Source organism: Heloderma suspectum, chromosome 4, assembly GCF_057233095.1.
Source record: "Heloderma suspectum isolate Gila_16-S chromosome 4, 16-S_ref, whole genome shotgun sequence".
In the NCBI taxonomy this organism is placed as follows: domain Eukaryota; kingdom Metazoa; phylum Chordata; class Lepidosauria; order Squamata; family Helodermatidae; genus Heloderma; species Heloderma suspectum.
Window position 1 is genome coordinate 210,604,473 of NC_139461.1, and position 22,564 is coordinate 210,627,036.

Consider the following 22,564-nt stretch of genomic DNA (forward strand, 5'->3'; position numbering starts at 1 on the left):
GAAGCAGCGTCCTATCAGTTTGGCAGCATTCGGCTGAATCTGAGCAGAAAGTATAGCCCTATACACTTCAGAATCCATCTTGCTTCTTTTATCAGCAGTCAGGTCATCAATAAACACCAGTGACCCAGTTCCATTGGCAGCCGTACATGCCCATGCCATAACACTGCCACCACCATGTTTTACAGATGATGTGGTATGCTTTGGAACATGAGCTGTTCCTTTCCTTCTCCATACTTCTCTCTTCCCATCATTCTGGTACAAGTTAATCTTGGTTTCATCAATTCAAAGAATCTTATTCTAGAACTGGGCAGGCTTTTTTAGGTGTTTGCTGGCAAAGGCTAATCTGGCCTTTCGGTTCTTGAGCGTTACCAGTGGTTGGCACCTTGTTGTGAAGCCTCTGTATTTACATTCATAAAGCCGTCTCTTGACTGTAGATGTTGACAATGACATGCCTACCTCCACAAGAGCGTTCTTGACCTGGCTAGATGTTGTGAAGGGGTTCCTCTTCACCATGAGCAGAATTCTGTGGTCATCCACTTTAGTTGTCTTCCGTGGTCTTCCAGGCCTTTTGCTGTTGCTGAGCTTGCCAGTTAATTCCTTTTTTTTCAGGATGTTCCAAACTGTTGTATTGGCCACTCCCACTGTTTTTGCTATCTCTCTGATGGGTTTATGTTGTTTCCTCAGCCTAATGATGGCGTCCTTCACTTGCATGGACCTCATGTTGGGAGTTCCAGTGAACAGCTACCAAATGCAAATGGAACACTCAGAACCACCTCCAGGCCTTTTATCTGCTTGATTGGTCATGGGGCACCCAGGAAACAGGCCACACCTGGCCATGCAGCTGCTTGTCAGCCATTCGTTCCATTACTTATGAGCCACCAATGATGGGTGTGTGTGTATGCCACTGGCTGTCCTTCCTGAATGGTTAGTGCCCCACTTTTGTCACAGCCCTTGAATTACAGCTGGAAGTCCTGACTTCACTCCCATCTGGGTGTGTTTCCTTTCAACTTCAATGTGGTGGTGTACAGAGGCCAACTGCCAAAATAGTTATCCTTGTTCCAATATTTCTGGTCCTGACTGTATTTGTGGCCAAAAACAAGTGGAGGATCTAGTGCATTATACTTTAATTTGCCCTCTGTCCATGGACATAAGGGAAAAATTTTTGAAACCTTTCTTGACCAGTGGGAGGATGGGTATTCTCATGGAAACTCTGTATCATGAACATATCATGACTGCATTAAAAGAAAGCATATGAAAAGGCATTGAAAATACCTCAAAATAATTACATACATTAGACTCCAGGGGTTGGGTCCAGGCTTAGTCATGCTTAAAGTATACCCACTGAAATCAATGGGATGAGTTAATCACAACTTAAGTCCTATTGATTTAAATGGGTCTACTCTAAGCATGTCTTAGTCTGGATCCAACCTCAGTTACTTACTGGAGACACTGAAGGTGAACAAAATGCTATGATAATATTGGCTGACCCATTAAAACTATAGGGGGAGCATCCATTGGCTGACCCATTAAAACTATAGGGAGAGCATCCCACAAAAGACCATGGAGGTTAAAGTGGGTGTATTAATGTTAAGCAATTGCCAAGTGGTACCCTGCACAAGCGGTTCGTAATTCTTTAAAACAAGAGAGTGGCAGTGGCATCTCTTTTCTGAGATGCAAGTCTGTGGTGTTCCTCTCACTTTCTACTGCAAGAACAAAACAGGACTGGGCAATGTTGTCATGAGATCCCAGTAGATAAGGAGCACAATATTTTCCACCCTAACTGTCCACTTTTGCAAAGCTAATGGCCCAGCACTTACCAACTGAGTTTTTTAATTCACCTTGTCAGTGGAAATATTCCTGCAGTTTCTGTGATTTTTCACTGGAAATAGACACAATACTTGCTTCTTACCTAGGTAATTAGAAGCACACTGTATCCTTATGCACTTTGAAGGCAAGCCTGTCCAATTTGTGACCCACTGAGAAAAGTGCAACCCACCAGCCATGTACAATGTATTTTACTGATACAACAAAACAAAGAGTGAGGCTCCTGGTGAACTGCATTCTGCTTGGTGACTCACAACCTACACTGACCTATTTGAAAGTAAACTGTCAGCATCTGGTTGAATCACTGTCTGTGAACCTGTTTTCTGTCATCACACACGTCACACAAAGTCACCATACATATTTAATTCATTACTCCATGCATGTTTAAAAAAGAAATCCATGCATTTAACAGCTTCCTTTCCTTGAACAGAGGGATATTTACTAAATACATAAATAAACAGTATTCATTTATAGTTGCCCAAAAGATAAATAGCCTTCAGAAAGTTCACAAGTCAGAGCTAAAACCTATTTTGTCTAAAGGCTAAATCTCAAATCAACAAAAACTCTCTACAGAATTTAACTAAAGGGGGGAATTAGGCTAGATTTAAGTACAAAAGATAAAGGAAGACTTCAAGAGCTCAGTGCCCCTTTGTGTCACCCTAAGATGGCTACAAAGAAGTCATAAAATAAATCTCTGTTCGATAGCACTGAAGAATTTCTGAGAAGCCTAATTCTCTCATCTTCCCAAACGGAGCTTGCAAAAAAAGCTTGAAGAGAACTGAAAGCCCTTAGGGAAATCTAACACCAGCACCATGGCTTTTACTTGGCAGACTGAAATGTGTAACAGATAGATAGATAGATAGATAGATAGATAGATAGATAGATAGATAGAGGCAATGCCTACAAATGCTGCAATTTAATGGTACTTTTTTGGCTTTTGCAAGTATAATCGGTATATTTGCTGAGAGAAAAAGATAATATATGTTTATTTTAGATAGGCTGTCTTACCTTGATCTTTACATTACTGCTTATCATGGATATACATAGCATAGCTGTCACTTTATGTCAGCCTTCCCCAACCTAATGCACCATACAGAAATTTTAGACTTCAGTTCCCATCATCCCTGCTGGCTGGGGCTGATAAGTGTTGCAGTCCAAAACAACTGGATGGCACCAGGTCAGGGAAGGCTACTTTATGTATAGATCTTACTCTAAATTTCTGATCAATTCTGCTCATTCGAGTGCAGATCTTGAGTGTCTGTACCTTGTGTTGGGTACCCGGGACAGATTAGGGATTCTGTTGGTGTACCGCCCACCCCGCTGCCCATCGGACTCCCTGCCTGAGCTGACGGAGGTGGTCTCGGACTTGGTGTTGAGGACCCCCAGGATGATGGTCCTGGGGGATCTCAACTTCCATGCCGAGGCCGCTGTATCCGGGGCGGCTCAGGACTTCATGGCCGCCATGACAACCATGGGGCTGTCCCAACATGTCATCGGCCCAACGCATATAAAAGGACACACGCTTGATCTGGTTTTCTCGACTGGGCAGGAGGATGGTGATCTGAAAGTAGAGGAATTAACATCTGTCCCTTTGTCATGGTCAGATCACTTCCTGCTGAGGTTTAGACTCCTGGCGGCCTTTCCCCTCTGCAAGGGTGGGGGACCTATTAAAATGGTCCGCCCCCGGAGATTAATGGATTCCGATGGATTCCAGAGGGCTCTGGGGGATTTTCCTGCTGGTATGGCTGGTGCTCCTGTCGAAGCCCAGGTCGCTCTGTGGAATGCAAAGATGACTCGGGCGGTTGACACGATCGCACCCAAGCGCCCTCTCCCTCTGAGCAGAGCCCGGCCAGCTCCTTGGTATACACCTGAGCTGAGGGCAATGAAGCAAGAGGGGAGACGGCTAGAACGCAGGTGGAAGAAAACTCGTGCTGAGTCTGACCGAACACAGGTAAGAGCCCACTATCGAGCCTACTCTGTGGCGGTGAGGGTGGCAAAGAGGCAGTTCTTTTCCACCAGCATTGCATCTTCTCAGTGTCGTCCGGCGGAGCTTTTCCGAGTGGTTCGCGGCCTGTTACATTCTGGGCCAGGGAGAGAGACGGTGGAACCCTCGGTAGCACACTGTGACGAGTTTGCGCAGCACTTTGAGGATAAAGTCGCTCAGATTCGTCATGAATTGGACACCACCATTAATGCAGTTCCATTGGTAGAGGCGCTCAGAGCACCGTCTGGTCCAGTTTTATTGGATGAGTTTCAGTTACTGAGGCCTGAGGATGCGGACAAGGTGCTTGGCCAAGTCCGATCGACCACTTGTGTGCTTGACCCTTGCCCTTCATGGCTTATTAAATCAAACAAGGAGGGGTTGTCCGGCTGGGTCCAGGAGGTTGTAAATTCCTCCTTGAGAGAGGGAGTGGTGCCTGCTGCTTTAAAAGAGGCAGTAATTAGACCACTCCTGAAAAAGCCTAACCTGGACCCAGAGGATGTTAACAATTATAGGCCAGTGGCCAACATCCCCTTCCTGGGCAAGGTGCTTGAGTGGGTGGTTGTAGGACAGCTCCAGGCACTCTTGAATGAAACGAATTATCTAGATCCATTTCAATCGGGCTTCAGGCCTGGTTTTGGAACGGAAACTGCCTTGGTCGCCCTGTGGGATGACCTCTGCCTGGAGAGGGACAGGGGGAGTGCGACCCTGTTGATTCTCCTGGACCTCTCAGCGGCTTTCGATACCATCGACCATGGTATCCTTCTGGATAGGTTGTCTGGGTTGGGAGTTGGAGGCACTGCACTACAGTGGTTCCGCTCCTACTTGGATGGCCGATTCCAGAAGGTGGTGCTGGGGGATTATTGCTCTGTGCCATGGCAATTGTGCCATGGGGTTCCACAGGGCTCTATTCTATCCCCCATGCTGTTTAACATCTACATGAAACCGCTGGGGGAGGTTATCCGGAGGTGTGGGCTGAGGTGCCATCAATATGCGGATGACACCCAGCTCTACCTCTCTTTCTCATCAAAACCAGGTGAGGCAGTGGCTGTTCTGAACCAGTGCCTGGGCACGGTAATGGACTGGATGAGGGCTAATAAACTGAAACTCAATCCAGACAAGACGGAGGTACTGTTAGTGGGTGGTTCGTCTGCCCGGCTAGGTGATATTCAACCTGTTCTGGAGGGGGTTGCACTCCCCCTAAAGGATCAGGTTCGTAGTTTGGGGGTGCTCTTGGATCCAGAACTGTCACTTGAGGCACAGGTGAACTCAGTGGCACGGAGCACTTTTTATCAGCTTAGGCTGGTATACCAACTACGCCCTTATCTGGACAGAGATAGCCTAGCTACAGTTATCCATGCTCTGATAACTTCTCGTCTGGATTACTGCAATGCGTTATACGTGGGGCTGCCTTTGAAAACGGTCCGGAAACTTCAGCTGGTCCAAAATAGGGCGGCAAGATTGTTAACAGGGACTGGCCTGCGAGCTCATATTACGCCAGTACTTTTCCAGCTGCACTGGCTGCCAGTCCGTTTCCGGGCCCGATTCAAAGTGCTGGTGTTAACATTCAAAGCCCTTAACAGCTTGGGGCCAGGTTACCTGAAGGATCGCCTCCTCCCATATGTGCCTGCCCGGACCTTAAGATCATCATCAGCGGCCCTTCTCCGTGAGCCCCTGCCAAAGGAAGTGAGGCAGGTGGCTACTAGGAGGAGGGCTTTTTCAGTTGTGGCACCCCGGCTCTGGAATGAGCTCCCTAGTGAGGTTCGCCTGGCACCTACATTGTACTCCTTTCGGCGCCAGGTGAAGACCTTTTTATTTTCCCAGGCATTTTAGCTTTCTAAATTTTTATCTTTGCTGTTTTAAATCTGTATTTTAAACTCCTGTACTGCTGCTAGGTTTTATTGTGGTTGTATTGTTATATTGTGGTTTTAATGTTCTATATATTTTAAATTGTTTTATTGTGTGTTGTTTGGTTTTAATTTTTGTGAACCGCCCAGAGAGCTTCGGCTATTGGGCGGTATAGAAATGAAATCAATCAATCAATCAACCTGGTAGAAGCTAAATCATCATTGACACTACCTTTCCCCACATTACTTTAATCCAGAGTCAAAAGGGCTACGTCACTGGAAAAGTGGAGGTTTTGTCTGACTTTCTGATTCCAGGTTACCTCTCACTGAAGAAAGGAAGTGTTACTCCCAAATGTAGTCTGTGGATTTGTCACCAGACATCTCTGATTTAATTCTGAGGCAAAGAATTTCTGGAATTGCAGTGCCACAAGACTGTTTTTGATTACTACATGCAAGGAGCAGTAGCACTGAGCAAAATGTCAAAAGCAACCAGGCCCAATTTATTTATTATTAATTACATTTATATCCCACCTTTCTTCCATGGTGGAACTCAAGGTGGCTACATGTGGTTCCCCGGTGGTCTGACCAGACCCAGACCTGCTTAGCTTCAGCTAGGTGGCTGCCTCATGTGCCTTCAGACTATGCCCTGGAACCAATGTCCCAGGTTGGCTACAGAACATGTTTGTGGGATGGCTGATCTAGAAAACCTTTGCTGGTGTTCTTAAGAACAGAAGAAGAGTTGCGCTGGATCAGACCAAAGGCCTTTCTAGTCCGGCATACTGTTCCCACAGTGGTCAAACAGGTGCCCATGGGAAGCCCACAACAGGAAGTGAATGTAATGGCAACCTCCCATTCATGTGCCCCAGCAACTGGTAGTGAGAGGTATATTGCCTCTGATACTGGGGTTATTATATAGCCATTATGACTAATAGCCATGAATGATCTTATCCTCAGTGGAATTGTTTTGGATGTTCTGGATGGTTGTATAAGTGTTTAAAGCTTTCCCTCCTTATTCAACATGTATTCTTATTCTGAGTGTGCTTACAACTGTATCTAGTACCTATGAGATACTATGGTGATAACTAACAATCCAAAAGCCAATCTGCCCATTGAGATGTTTCTTCTGGCCATTTGTGTATCAGCTAACTTTTGTAGATGGAACAAGTATAAAGTGATCTCTGGGTGCTGAACTAGTGACACACAGCATTTTTTTTGTTAACTGCACAATTGTGAAACGTGATTGGCTCAAGAACTGAATCTAATACAACGTGATTTCATAGGTCTGCTACTTCTGCATGTTCTAGATGCTAGTCACAGATCGGGCGGAAAAGCAAAATGCTGTATTGGACTAGCAGAATCCCAGAATGCAGATTGATCTCCTAGAGATGAGTAGTAAGTGTCCTCTCAGAAAGCTCCTTAGTCATTGTCATCTACCAATTTGTGATCCTCTAGTTTTCTGTGATCCTCTAGTTTTCTGTGATCTTCTCTAGTGTGTTGTACTCGTCACAGAAATGTGTACAGATCTCATTTAGGTAATACTTAAACATGCTGTCACAGTGTTCCTTGAGGGATGAAAGTGGTGGCTTTGAAAAACTGTATTCCAAATGCTTAGAGGACCAACATACTAAAACAGTATAACGTTTTCAAAAGAACTGTAAGGCAGTGATTTTTACAGAGCCTGTGTGTGTGTGTGTGTGTGTGTGTGTGTGTGTATTTATATATGAACATATTTGGGCCATATATACATATGTTGTTGGATCAAAGCAGAAATGATGTGTGACATTTTTTTAAAAAGCAAAGGCCCCCAGATCAGATTGGGACCACAGTGCTGGGGGGAGGGGCTTAACCCTTTCACCAAGCATGATGATTTTCCTAATTAAAATTGCCCCTCAAAGTTGCTATTTGCCCCACAGGGAAAAACATACAGGTATCACTGTGAAGCATTTAGGCATTCCCTACAGGGCAAATAGCAACTATGAGTGGGAAGGAATTTCAATTAGAAAAACCATGTAGGGTGAAGGGTTAAATCCCCTTCCCATAGAACTGTGATCCAAACCTAATTTGAAACACCTCGGGAGTTTCTCCATGACAACGGAAGGAGAAGCAAATGAAGGATTACCTGGAGTTTTTCAAGGGATCAGCTTGCGCCTTGGTCCGTGCAGGGCTCCACAAGTGAGTGAGTGCACCGCACCAGTATAGGTCGCTTCACAGAACATACTTCCAGGTGGAGTGGGGGGAAGGGGTTGGAGTGAATGTCATCTGACTGGCAGGGGCTGCTCAACCAATAAGAGAGGCTTCCCCTCCCATGCAGGCTCTCCCCCGCTTTCTCCTTTGATAAAATCACTCTCCTTCTCCCCCCCCCCCGCAGTACTTACTCCCTTAAAGCAACAATCGTTACAAGAACAGAGTGTTCTCTCTGCCTTGAACCTGCCAAAGCTCAATTTCCTTCTCTCTCTCCACCCCACCCCCATTACTTCCTTCCTTAAAGCAACAAAGAACACAGCGTTCTCCCTGCCATGTTGTGATCAATCAAAGTTTCAAAGCTTTGACATTAAGGCTCCTAAATGCATTATTTCAATTCATGGGAACCTGAGTAACTTCAGGAGTGCACATTTTGGAAGTAAGCCTCATTGACCACAATGGGAGCTCCTTCTGAGTAGATACACTTATGTTTGTGCTGGGAAAGGCAGGAACAAGAAACAAAGGGATAGGAAACCAGCCCCCTTTCTAACCTGATGCTGCGCAGGATTGGATGATCGAAGGTGGAAGTAGTTACTTCTGAATGGCAATAAACCAAACAATGGACAAATCGCAGCTTCGAGAAAGCGCTTTACAGCCTTTAAGGAATTAGTGCTTTAAAATGTGATATTTCAACTGCGGTGGGGAGATGTCTGTAAATTCTGATGTGTGCATTCAGGGGACAAGCCTCATTGACCACAATGGGAATTACTTCTGAGTAGACACTAACTGGTTTGTGCTGGGAAACACAGAGACAGGAAACACCCCTTGACCAGGGTCACCAGCCCCCATTTGAACCCACAGGATCTCTATTAAACCAAACAAAGGAGAATTGGAGCCTCAAGATCGCGCTTTACCGCACTTAGGAAATTGGGCTGTGAACTGTGCCATGTCAATTGAGGGGGATCTCTGTAAGTTCTGATGCAGGCATTCAGAGGGCAAGCCTCATTCAGCCCAATGGGAGTTACTTCTGAGAAGGCACTAATGGGTTTGTGCAGGGATGGGAAACACAAAGGAAACACCCCTTGACCGGGGTCATGGTGAAAGGCACACCCCTAGGCAGAGCTAGCATAGCTGAGGTAAATGCAGGGATTGGGGCACACAACAGCTATACCGCGGAGAACCTGACTTAAGGAAAAGAATTTAAGCAGTCTCAGCAAATCCAATTTTTCTGTGATAAGCTCCAGGGTGGCTTCTGGATGACCACAATGCCATGTATCCCTAACGACCTCCAAACACAGCCAGCATGGAGTAAATCCCTAATGGAGACACACACACACACACTCCTGCAGTTGCTATTTATTATATTACTACTACTACTACTACTACTATCATCATCATCATCGTTATCATTATAAACCATGGGAGATTCTAATCACAGATCTCCAGTTGAGTTCTACTTTTGCCCAGAAGATCATTTTTCTTGCTTTAAATCCTGTTATAGTTTTCATGGTGCCAGCTTATTTTCCAAGTAATATTTCACTAAGCTCAGCTTACTTGCTTGCCCTATACTTTCAAAGTTCCTTTTAAAAATAAGCATTGTTGTTCAATAGCTAGAGCATTAGTCTTAAAGCCAGTCCGTTTTTACACCCAGGATCAACATTATTATTTTTTTTCCTATTCTAGAACGATGGATATTTTTATTTGTCACAAGAATATTCTAATTAAATGAGTGCCACATTATAGTTCCAATGCTCTGTCTCCTTTGTGATGCTGCAACTGCCAAGTATGAGGTAATACCTTTTCAAGACTTGCTGACTCTTGTTTTCGAGCTCCTGGCCACAGTTGATAATATCTTAATTGTAGCAGAAAAGCATTGTACTGGCAAGCAAATTTGAATTTTTCATTAGTAGATAACTGTATTATCCTTTCAAGTACAATGCAATAAAACATGATGCATACTAATTATAAAAAGTGGACTTGTTGGCTCTAATCTATTCTGCCACCTAACATGTATTCTAGTCTTGGGCACCCTAAACTTGCCCACTATTCCCCCCTGTTGATTCCAGAGAGTGACAGCAGGTTCATGTGACAGCAGTTTCCATGTGATCACTTTTGGAAGTGTGCAGATCCACAGTTTGGCTAGCAGACACACCAGATTCTCAGGGAGGCACTGTCTGTGTGAACCAGCACCTCCATGTGGGAGCTATACCCACACCTACAGTGACTTCAACAACGGCAGCAACTACAAAATGCCCCCACTGTAATGATCAGGAATACCCACAGTTATGGTGCACTCAGGTAACTGTGATCCAGCCACAATTTGCACCATCTGAAGCTGACTGCACAGGGGCATCCATCATGTAGAATCATAGAATAGTAGGGTTGGAAGGGGTCTATAAGACTATCTAGTCCAACCCCCTGCTCAATGCAGGAATCTAAGTCAAAGCATCCCTGACAGATGGCTGTGCAGCTTCATCTTGAATGCCTCCAGTGTGGGAGAGCCCACTACCTCCCTAGGTAATTGGTGCAATTGTCGTATTGCTCTAACAGTCAGGAAGTTTTTCCTGATGTTCAGCTGGAATCTGGCTTCCTATAACTTGAGCCCATTATTCTGTGTCCTGCACTCTGGGATGATTGAGCAGAGATCCTGGCCTTCCTCTCTGTGACAAACTTTCAAGTACTTGTCAACCTTTCAAGTTGTTTCAGGGCATCCAAATCCATGTATTTATTAATTAATTAAATGTATATACTACCCAACTGACAAAAGCCCTTGGGGTGATTTATAATCATAAAAACCCAAATCAAAAATAAAACAACAGTCAGTACAATAATACAACCAATGAAAATATCAAAACATTAAAAAAATTAAAATATTAAACAGCGAGCAACAAAGTTAACAATCAGAGCAATAGATTAAAGATTCAATGCCTGCTGGAAATAGGAAGGTCTTAACCTGGCATCTAAATGCATACAGTTAAGACACCAGGCTGATCAAACTAGCTATTCTCAGAAGAGTGAGACAAGCAATTTCTAAGGGTGGCATGTTTCTCCCTGAGTGCATTCCATCAGCAACTCCTAATTATTTAAGTTTTTTTAAAAAATTCTGTTTATGGGCTTGTATCCTGAGTTACCCTTCCACAAACGGAAGGGCTCCTTCCATTCACAAAAGTGACTGATCTAGAGGAGGCTCCCACTGGTGGAAGAGAGAGGGGAAAGATGATTTTCAGTTATTCCCCCTGTAGCCCCCAGCACCACCTTCCATGCTGTTCTGGAAAGTTCCCCAACTCTTCAAGGGGGGGGAGCACAGGGGCTGCCAAGGGAAAGGGAAATCAGTGGGCATCCCATGAGCAGTTCTGCTTAGGATCAAAGCTATGGGGTACTTGCCACAGAGACCTTAAAATGTGCCGTGACCTTTCCCTTTCTAGAAATCCAATTGTCTCATATCAAGTCATCTTTATCTTAGAGTAGTTCCAGTTCAGAAACCCACTTGTTTCTTGATATGGAACATTTCACATATGAGATTTTGCCTACACAGATATAGTCAAAAGCACCCTTCATACATGAACAGATCATGTTCATGTATGAGGATTGGAAACCCAGTGCCAATTGCGGGTTTCTAATAGTTTACACGTGATAAAATAGACATGGTTGTGATTTTCGCTCATGACACTATACATGAGTGCATATGTTTTTTCCCTGCGTACACCACTAACTAGAATGCCATAATGTGGCCATTTGGCAACTCTCAGGTGACTGATCTCATGGAGCCTACAACTGAAGTTCAACAACTTTTCACACTTCCAAGTTCTGCTGAAATTTTCATCAGGTTGCACAGCTCCTTTCCATTCTCTCTAACAACGATGTTTTAAGTCTGAAGCTTGCATAAAATTATTATTTCATCAACAGACAGAAACGGTCACCTTTTAAAAATATATAGGATATAACTGTATACTGCATTGCACCATTCGTTTCTATCACAAAAAGGTACACAGATAGCACTTCATCTTTAAAGCAGGGTATATCTTAGAAATATGAGCAAGACCTATCTGGACCTGTTTAGTATGCATCATGAGTGACTCAACAGGAGCTCTGTTGGTTTACACTAGCTAAGAAACAATTAATCACTAACCCTGATAGGGAAAGTTGTTACAGGATTTTGAGGGCATTCTTTCCCAAGGGATATCTCAATTTTCAAATAAATGCAATGTTGCCTTGATACAAACTTCATAGTTCAACCACTGCCTTTAACTTTGAGGAAAGAACCCACATGTGCTGACTGGCATAACTGAAAGGGATGCAATCTATTATTTACTTATTAAATTTATGTGTCGTTTCCCACCACCAAAATCAGTCTCAAAATACATAAATCCATGATTAAGATAACAAAAGTACAAAATCAATATAAACCATAATCAGCACAATAATACAAATACAAATAAAAAACATAAAAACAATCTAAAAACAATACAATATGAAAAGTGTTCATCCACAAAACACAAAAACCTGGTCACAACCTAGAATAAACATCACAAAAATAGCCCACAACAACTGCACCGTAACTAATGCCCAAATGCCTGTGAAATTAAGTACGTCTTTGCCTGGTGCCAAAAAGATGACAGCTTTGGTGCCTCATAAACTTTTTGGGGGAAGACATACCCTGTTCCTTAATTCTAGGTGTATGTCTGGCCCTTAAGCCACAGTTTTTCATTTGGGTCTGGTTAGTGGATCTTGGGGTTCTAGGAAAAAAAAAAAGTAGATCCTCCAAACTTGACATCTGCCTACCCCTGATCTAAAATAGCCAGAGTATTACAAAACCCAGACTATCTATATATAGTATGAAATAGACAGAGTTTTATAACTTAATGACAATCTTAAAGGTCTTGGGTTTTGTAATTTTGTTATTTCTAAATGTAACACAAAGGTCCATGCTAAATACAGCTATGTGTCTTTCTTTTATTTATAGAGGTAAACATTAAAAACACGTACTTTTGAATATATGTCTATTGTTACATGGAATTTAGCCACACCAAATAGTTTACCAAGCATATACATTGATTGAAAACTTACAGTCATGATCAACCCCTTTTCCTGGAAATATTTGACCAATGGAACAGCATTCTGCTTGAAATTTGTTAGGCGTCTTTGTGTAGCTTTGAGATTATCATCTGGCCTTCCCTGCTGCTCAGCACGCTTCATTAGACGTTCTTTCAGCCGCTGATTTGAGCAGGACAAAAACACCACCAAATCTGGAGTGCAGATCTGCAGAGACGATGATCCAAATATTACAATTAATTAATTTATTAAAATTATCTACCAGTAAATCATGGGCTGGACATAAAGCATTGGCCATTTTAAGTACGTGTTGCAAACACAGAAACCCTTAGTATTTCTCATGTGGAAATATATTGCGGAAATATGTTGTCTGTGACTGCAGTCTTTCCCTTCCATAATTTAAAGTATGTAAGTGTGACAAGATTTATGGTGGGGGCAAACAGAGGGAAGAATAGTCTCTTTTCTTCCTCTGCCCTTAGCTTGGCAAGAAATACCAGATTTGTCATTTCATCTTTCCATCTGAGGACTTTTTTAATGAAAATTCAGCTGCAGCTGGTAAGGAAACCACAGTAAATTATACCACTTTGTCTATGAGTGTATGGATGAACATTCACTATGACCTGAACCCTAGGAAGAGATAGACAGAAACATCCAAAAAGCTTTGGAACACCCAAACTTGTCATTCAAGCCAAAACAAATACATCACTGACTGTGTTATTCTCAGTACAGTATTCTCAGTAATAAGAGATCTTTATATTAATACACAGCAGATATAAATAATCCTAATTTAATTGAGCTTCCTTTGCCAGAGTGATTGTTGTGTTAAGGTCTTAATACAGATATTTACTTTTCACTATCTATGATAGGAGTAATTATGTTCTTTGAAAATATTAACGTGGCAGCTGAATTAAGCTGTCGCAAATAATTTGCCTGATGATTAGAATGCACATGAAAGGAACAGAATAACCTAGTTAACTACATAATTAAAATACAATGAAAAGAGCCGAACTTTTATTTCAGATTGTTTACTGGGGTGGATGAATATAGAAGATAGACAGTCATCTCCTATGGAGAGCAATATCAATGTTATTAACATTTGGAAAGGAAGTGTTTAAAAATGGAGTGGATTGTATATTAAATGCTGGCAAAAGTTATTTAGCATTACAAAAGGGAATTCATTCAGAATTGATGTGTGCAATTAACATGGGAGAAGTTTGTAGCACAGTTACACTGCCACTTAATCCAGTCCTATTCTCCAGCCTACAGCTTATATATTTCATTCATTCATTCGTAGTGCTTGTTGTTGTTGTTCAGTTGTTAAGTCGTGTCAGACTCTTTGTGACCCTATGGACCATGGCACGCCAGGCCTTCCTGTCCTCCGCTCTCTCCCGGAGAGTGCTCAAGTTCATATTCATTGCATCCGTGATGCTATCTAGCCATCTCCTCCACTGCCGTCCCCTTCTCCTTTTGCCTTCAGTCTTTCCCAGCATCAGGGTCTTTTCCAGGGAGTTTTCTCTTCGCATTAGGTGGCCAAAATATTGGAGCTTCAGATTCAGTATCTGTCCTTCCAATGAGCAGTCAAGGTTGATTTCCTTTAGGATTGACTGATTTGACCTCCTTGCAGTCAAGGGGACTCGTAAGAGTCTTCTCCAGCACCACAGTTCAAAGGCATCAATTCTTCGGCACCCAGCCTTCCTTATAGTCCAACTCTCAAAGCCATACGTTACTACTGGGAAAACCATAGCTTTTATTATACGAACCTTTGTCGGCAAGGTGATGTCTCTGCTTCTTACTATGCTGTCTAGGTTTGCCATAGCTTTCCTCCCAAGGAGCAAGCATCTTTTAATTTCATGGCTACAGTCACCATCTGCGGTGATCTTGGAGCCCAAGAAAATAAAGTCTGTCACTGCTTCCATTTCTTCCCCTTCTATATGCCAAGACGTGATGAGGCCAGATACCATGATCATAGTTTTTTTAATGTTGACTTTCAAACCAGCTTTTGCACTCTCCTCTTTCACCCTCAACAAGACGCTCTTTAGATCCTCTTCGCTTTCTGCCATTAGGGTGGTATCGTCTGCATATCTGAGGTTGCTGATAATTCTCCCGGCAATCTTAATTCCGACCTGTGATTCATCCAACCCGACATTTCTCATGATGTACTCTGCATATAAGTTAAATAAGCAGGGCGACAATATGCAGCCTTGTCGTACTGCTTTCCCAATTTTGAACCAATCGGTTGTTCCATGTCTGGTTCCTACTGTTGCTTCTTGACCCTCATACCTCAGGAGACAGGTAAGGTGGTCTGGTACTCCCATCTCTTTAAGAATTTGCCACAGTTTGTTGTGATCCACACAATCAAAGGCTTTAGCGTAGTCAATGAAGCAGAAATAGACGTTTTTCTGGAATTCTCTTGCTTTCTCCATGATCCAGCGAATGTTGGCAATTTGATCTCTAGTTCCTCTGCCTCGTCGAAACCCCACTTATACTTCCGGTAGTTCTCGGTTCGCATACTGCTGAAGCCTAGCTTGTAGGATTTTGAGCATCACCTTGCTGGCAAGTGAAATGAGCACAATTGTACGGTAGTTTGAACACTCTTTGGCACTGCCCTTCTTTGGAATTGGAATGTAAACTGACCTTTTCCAGTCTTGTGGCCACTGCTGAGTGTTCCAAATTTGCTGGCATATTGAGTGCAGCACTTTAACAGCATAATCTTTTAGGATTTTAAATAGCTCAGCTGGAAGACTGTCATCTCCGCTAGCTTTGTTGTTAGTAATGCTTCCTAAGGCCCACTTGACTTCACCCTCGAGGATGTCCGGCTCAAGTTCAGTAACCGCACTACCATGGCTATCAGGGACATTCAGATATTTCCTGTATAGTTCTTCTGTGTATTCTTTTCACCTCTTCTTAATCTCATCTGCATCTGTTAGGTCCCTGCCTTCTTTGTCCTTTATCATGCCCGTCTTTGCACAAAACTTTCCCTTGAGATCTCCGATTTTCTTGAAGAGATCTCTAGTCTTTCCCATTCTGTTGTTTTCCTTGATTTCTTTGCATTGTTCATTTAAGAAGGCCTTCTTGTCTCTCCTTGCTATTCTCTGGAAATCTGCATTCAGTTGGATATATCTTCCCCTTGCTTTTCGCTTCCCTTCTTTCCTCAGCTACTTGTAAAGCCTCATCAGACAGTCACTTTGCTTTCTTGCATTTTTTTTTCTTTGGGATGGATTGAGTTGCTGCCTCCTGAACAATGTTAAGGACCTCTGTCCATAGTTCCTCAGGCACTCTGTCTATCAGTTCTAATCCCTTAAATCTATTCCTTACCTCCACTGTATATTCATAAGGGATATGATTGAGGTCATACCTGAATGGTTTAGTGGTTTTCCCTACGTTCTTCAATTTAAGCCGAAATTTTGCAACAAGAAGCTCATGATCTGAGCCACAGTCAGCTCCAGGTCTTGTTTTGACTGACTGTATAGAGCTTCTCCATCTTTGGCTGCAAAGGACATAATCAATCTGATATCGATATTGACCATCTGGTGATATCCATGTGTAGAGTCGCCTCTTGTGCTGCTGGAAAAGAGTGTTTGCTATGATCAACGTGATCTCTTGGCAAAACTCTATTAGCCTTTGTCCTGCTTCATTTTGTACACCAAGACCATGCTTGCCTGTTATCCCGGTGATTTCTTGACTTCCTAATTTGGCATTCCAATCCCCTATGATGAAAAGGACATCTTTTTTTGGTGTTAGTTCTAGAAGGTGTTGTAGGTCTTCATAGAACTGATCAACCTCAGCTTCTTCGGCCTCAGTGGTTGGGGCATAGACTTGAATTACTGTGATGTTGAATGATTTGCCTTGGATTCGTACTGAGATCATTCTATCGTTTTTGAGGTTGTACCCCAATACTCCTTTTCCCACCCTTCTATTGACTATGAGTGCTACTCCATTTCTTCTAAGGGATTCTTGCCCACAGTAGTAGATATAATGGTCGCCTGAATTAAATTCGCCCATGCTTGTCCATTTGAGTTTGCTGATTCCCAAGATGTCGATGTTCCATCTTGCCATCTCATGTTTGACCACCTCCAGCTTACCTTGATTCATTGATCTTACATTCCAGTTTCCTAAACAATATTGTTCTTTACCGCATCGGACTTTCTTTTCACCACCAAACACATCCACAGCTGAGTGTCCTTTCGGCTTTGGCCCAGCCGCTTCATTCTTTCTGGGGCTACTTGGAAATACCCTCTGCTCTTCCCCAGTAGTATATTGGACACCTTCCGACCTGAGGGTCTCATCTTCTCGTGTCATATCTTTTAGCCTTGTGATATGTTCCATGAGGTTTTCTTGGCAAGAATACTGGAGTGGGTTGCTATTTTCTTCTCCAGTGGACCACATTTTGTCAGAACTCTCTGCCATGGCCTGTCTGTCTTCGGTGGCCCTGCACAGCATAGCTTATAGCTTCACTGAGTTAGGCAAGCCCCTTCACCACAACAAGGCAGTGATCCATGAAGGGGTTGTAGTACTTATATACCGCTTAATATAATACTCTAAAATTTCTATATAATAATCCTAACATTATGGTGTGTATCCATATCCATATCCATATCTATATCTATCTATCTATATTATCATATATACTAGAAGAAACTAAATTTTCCATGTACCAGTCCTTATAGAGCCAAAACAGTACCATCTACTCACCTGTGAGAGGTGGTAGCAGGCTAAGTGCTGGGGGGAAGCAAAGGCAGTAAGCTTTCCTTCTGTGAGCTTCCCTGAGTTAACTTATTTAGAATTTAAGCCTGAATTGGGATGATTCCCCCTCCCCCCGCTCCAACAGTCCCCTCTCCCATTGTTCAAGTGGGCCTCTCCGACTGTTTGGAAAGGGGTTTTTTTAGGGGGTGGTGAAGAGGGGAGAATTAGACAAGAGGATATAAATATTTTGTGTGGCCATGGTAGCAGGGAAGGTAGAAAAATAAGGGTGAAAAAGAGAGAGCCCATTCAAAGGCTGGGACAAGGAAGAGAGATTGGAGATAGGGCACTGAAAGAGAAAAGAGGCATGGCTAGGCAACCTTTTACCAAAACTGTCAGTGCCTGTTCTTCTGGCTGCTGGACCAGCTGCCAGGTACCTTGTGACCCAGAACAAAGCTTCCCTAGAAATGATTCCTCATCCTCTTTTACCTACTCCTTGAAAAGAAAGCACCGGGTCACAATGATGTGGCATTAACTTATCTGTATATCTGTTCTTCTGGTTGTAATAGCATAATGGTTTCTCTCATGATAACTTTTTATATAAGTGAAGCAGAAGTGTTACTGGTGGTTACCAGGAGGCAAAAGGGAAGCGATCAATTTATTTATTTAATGTATTAATCACCCATCTGGCTGGTCACCCAGCTACTCTGGGCGATGTACAACAATAGAACAGTTTAAAACAATAAAATTTTACTTTAAAAACATCATATTTCTAAAAATACCCTAACCCACCTCAAATGCCTGCCTGAACAACCACGTTTTTAATGTGTGGCGGAAGCTCATTAAAGAGGGGGCATGGTAGTGTTCCCTAGGGAGGGAATTCCACAGAGTGGGGGCCACCACAGAGAAGGCCCTCTCCCTCGTCCTCACAAGTCTAGCTGTCCTGGCTGATGGGACAGAGAGAAGGCCATCCAAGGCTGATCTTTTTTAGTGGCCTGTCTGGTGTTACTGGAGGCACTCCTTAAGATAGGCTGGGCTGGAACCATATAGGGTTTTAAAGGTCAAAACCAACACCTTGAATTTGGTCCGGAAAACAACTGGCAACCAGTGCAACTCCTTCAGCACTGGAGTGATGTGATCTCGCCGGCGGCTACCTTTAATCAGGCGAGCCGCCGTGTTCTGTATCAGCTGCAGCTTCCGAACCGTCTTCAAGGGTAACCCCACATAGAGCGCATTACAGTAGTCCAAATGAGAGGAGACCAGGGCATGTACTACCGATGGGAGCAGATGGTTGGGAAGGTAGAGGCGCAGCCGCCATATCAGATGGAATTGGTACTGCGCTGTCGGGCTCATAGCTGACACCTGAGCCTCCGTGGACATCTGGGAGTCTAAAATGACCCCCACACTGTGGACCTGGTCTTTCAAGGGTAACCGTACCCCATTCAACACCACGTCAACATCCCCCAGCCTCCTCTTGTCTCCCACCAAAAGTACCTCAGTCTTTTCAAATGCATAGATATATTTTATAATAAGTGCCCTGTGACGTAAAATGGAATGTTGGTGATTCTGTGCTGGTAAATTATTGTAAAAGTCCATGAGGTAAGCATAACTTCTGCAATATGTTAATTCTGCCTGAAATTATGGGGGGAATGCACCTTCTGAGATACCAATAGTTTTGAATTTTAGTAACAGGTTTGGCTTTAAGGAATGCTGGAAGTGCTTAATTCCTTTGGGAAGGCAATTCAAAAGCATTTTAAAATGGCCACTCTCAAAATAAAGATGACACATAGAGAATATCTGAAAACTCTGAATAGTTTGTTACCTTTTCACTTCTTTCATTTGTGAAAGCAACAATAATTCCCCATGGAACCTACCAAGAACGTTGTCAAGGCTCATGATTCATCCAAATCCATTAATGTTTGATAGGCACTTCTAGAGTATCATCCATTCATTCTCAATTGCACATATTCATGGGGTATTAGGAAGAACTGCTTTAATCTGATTTGACTACTCTTTGTAACCCTGTCTTACTTCCAAGCATATCCTTTGTTCTCAGTTAATAGGTAAAATCAATGAGAATTCTTAATAATCTTTGTACAGCAGGGCTAAACTTTACTTTGATAATGCAATCAGGGAAAGCTCTGAGACTAGTAGGAAAATAAGCAGCAGGATGTTGCTTTCTTGAGTAGCAACCACCAAGAGATAATATGTTATGTATTTATCTCTCTGGGATAGAGAAAATAGGTAAGAGAAAAGACACTTGGACTTGACACAAAATGGTTAAGGTACATCCATAACACATATAAAACTGAACTTTGGTGTAACTAGAACTACTAGAACCGCCTGATACTATAACATAATGACCTGCTTCAGATGTAACTATTTCATCCTAATAAACCATAGTCCCCAAACCCGCATTTTTGCAAAGTTGTTTTGTGACAAATTTTCCCATAGCACTGGCTTCAGTGCAGCTTGGGAGTCTGTGTGACCTCAACTAGTGATACTGGCCTTGGTGCTGGGTGTGTGCGTGCAGCGCTGATAGAAGGATGGGAAAGCTGCTTCATATCTGGAGGAATGGATCTGTGCATCATCGTGCTTTGTTTTTTCCCAAATAAGCTTTAACGTCAGCACGTTGCTTGGGGATGACTTTTGTTCTTTTGAAACCTCCATTTCTGCCTTGGAAACAGCCCACTAAACATACCTTCTTAGAAGTAATTCCCATTGACTTCCACTGCACTGCACTTTTCTGGAGGGGCAGATCTTCGCATAAAGTTAATGACTTTTTTTTAAAAGGAAGCTTGTTGATGCTGCAAGACTGCACACGTACATGCCTGAACTGATGCTGTTTCTTGTGCAGTCTGCCACGCAAAAGTGATTTTTTTGTAAAGATGCCGCTTTAACTGGCTGTGTACTCCTCAGGAGGAGCAATTCTGCATGCGCAAATGTTTGCATTTGACTAAGACAAGCCAAATGTTTAATGACAATACACCTCCTCTTAGAACACCCAGCCCTGCCACTGTAAACAACTGTGGGCCACACTAAAAGACACAATAGAGATCATCTCCTTACATTTGTATTAAAAACATTTTAAATATTTATAAAAAGCATGAGGGAGGTGGTTGCTGTTTAGATCAGGACCACAGTCCTGCAAAACAGGACTTTAATCTTTTAGACCCAATTCTGTTTTTCTGATAAAAGTCACCTCCCCCTAAGCTTCTATTTGCCTATTAGGAAAAACCTATCAGTATGTGAAAGTTTTCCCTACTGGGGCAAACAACAGCTTGAGGGCATTTTGATCAGAAAATGCCATGGTCCTGATCCAAATTGGTCCCCATGGCTTCTTCTTAAAAAAGATGCAGGATACAGTCATGGATCTCCATTGTCCAATCTAGTTTGGTCCTAACAATCAGGGCAAGGGGCTGTAGGTCACTGGGAGAGTATAACCATTGCATGCAAATTGTCCCATATTGAATCCCTGGCATCTCCAGGTAGGGCTCTGAAACCCAAGAAAGCTGCTGCTGGTCTTTGTAGATAACACTGAGCTAGATGGGTCAATGATCTGATTTGGTATTAGACAGCTTCATATTTTCCTAATCTCTATGTCAACTGTATTAGCTTTCTGATATATGACATAGCCCCTTCACAAGTGACTTGACATTTATTTGTACGAAATGCACTGACAAAGCTTCAGTCAAACATTTTTTTCCCAAGCTGCCCAGAAGAGTAGTTATGAATCTATCATTCACAACAGAGGATTAATCCAAAGTAATAGGAAGAATGGTATTTGCTTGGCTCTTGGGTCTGATGAAGTGGCTAGCCCTTTCTGAATTATATTACATCTCCACCATCCTTTAGCCAAATATAAACATCACCATCTTTTTTTAATATCACAGTAGCTACTGCTTTCTTATATTGGTAAATCAAAAACAAACAAATACAGCCAATGCCTTTCTGATCCTCTTCTCCTGTGTTATCAGCCCTCACCCAAGATAGATATTTTTAGTTATGTGGAAAGCATCCATCAGTCCCAGGATCAATTTACTGGATGGTGGAATAAACCACATTTTGTAACTGCCCTTTCTTTCTGCGCTGGGAGGGAACAATCAGCAAACCAGTCTGTATAGCATGACCTGTAGCCTATAGTCTGACAATTCCTAATCTATAATTTTCAATGTGTCTCAAAACCAGGCTGCTTTTCAAGTGACCATAATTATTAGAGAAAAATCTGTATAGGAAGGAGTTAGTGATAATTAAATAGCAGGCAAGCTCCCAGAATCTATATTTAGATGCTGCTAAGCAGAGTAAAAGTTCATGCATGCACTTTATATTCAGCACCACAATATACCTGCCATCTTAGAAGAACATTTCTTGCATTTGATGGATTGTATTCAGCAAAAGCCTATGCCATAATAAATGTGTTGGTCTTTAAGATATTACAAGTCCCTTTGTTGAATTTGAACTAGGGATTTATTATTAATTAATTAATTTGTTGTTGTTGCGAACTACCCTGGGAATATTTATATTTAAGGACAGAATATAAATATGACCAAAAAATAGTACAAAAGTTCAAAAGATTTAACTATCAGCAATAATGCCATTCCAATTAAGAATTAAAATCTTGTGGGAATAAAGAGTCCTCAGTGTCATGCCCCCACTGGAGGAATGCTCCTCTGAGGAAGAGCTAGAGCTCCCAGAAACCGAGGGCATATCAGAGCAGTCACTGTCACCAGACCAGGAGGAGCCTGGGCCCCCAGGGAAAATGGCTACAGGTCTATCCCTGCCAGGTAGAGGGACTCTGAGCAACCCGCTGGTCCTCAGAAGTGTTGTCGCCTCAGGCGACAGACCAGTAGGGCTCCTGTGAGGAAGAGCGTTCACTTGCAAGGAAGGATTCCTCAGGAGAAAGTGACTCCTCATGAATAGGGCTCTGATCAGAGAGCTCTAATGTGCTGCAACTGAGCCCTGGGTGAGGTAGCAGGATTTGGTGTTAAACGCCTTCATT

General features: G+C 42.8%; 1 protein-coding gene across 2 annotated transcripts in view; it reads right to left on the reverse strand.

Moving 5' to 3' along the window:
• AK5 (adenylate kinase 5) overlaps positions 1 to 22,564 on the reverse strand; it is a 124,137-nt gene that overhangs the window by 80,225 nt on the left and 21,348 nt on the right. For both annotated transcript variants that reach the window (XM_084852178.1, XM_084852177.1), the window contains one exon: positions 12,901 to 13,092. In XM_084852178.1, the coding sequence (XP_084708304.1) occupies positions 12,901 to 13,092 (192 nt within the window). The remainder of the gene's footprint in view (positions 1 to 12,900; positions 13,093 to 22,564) is intronic.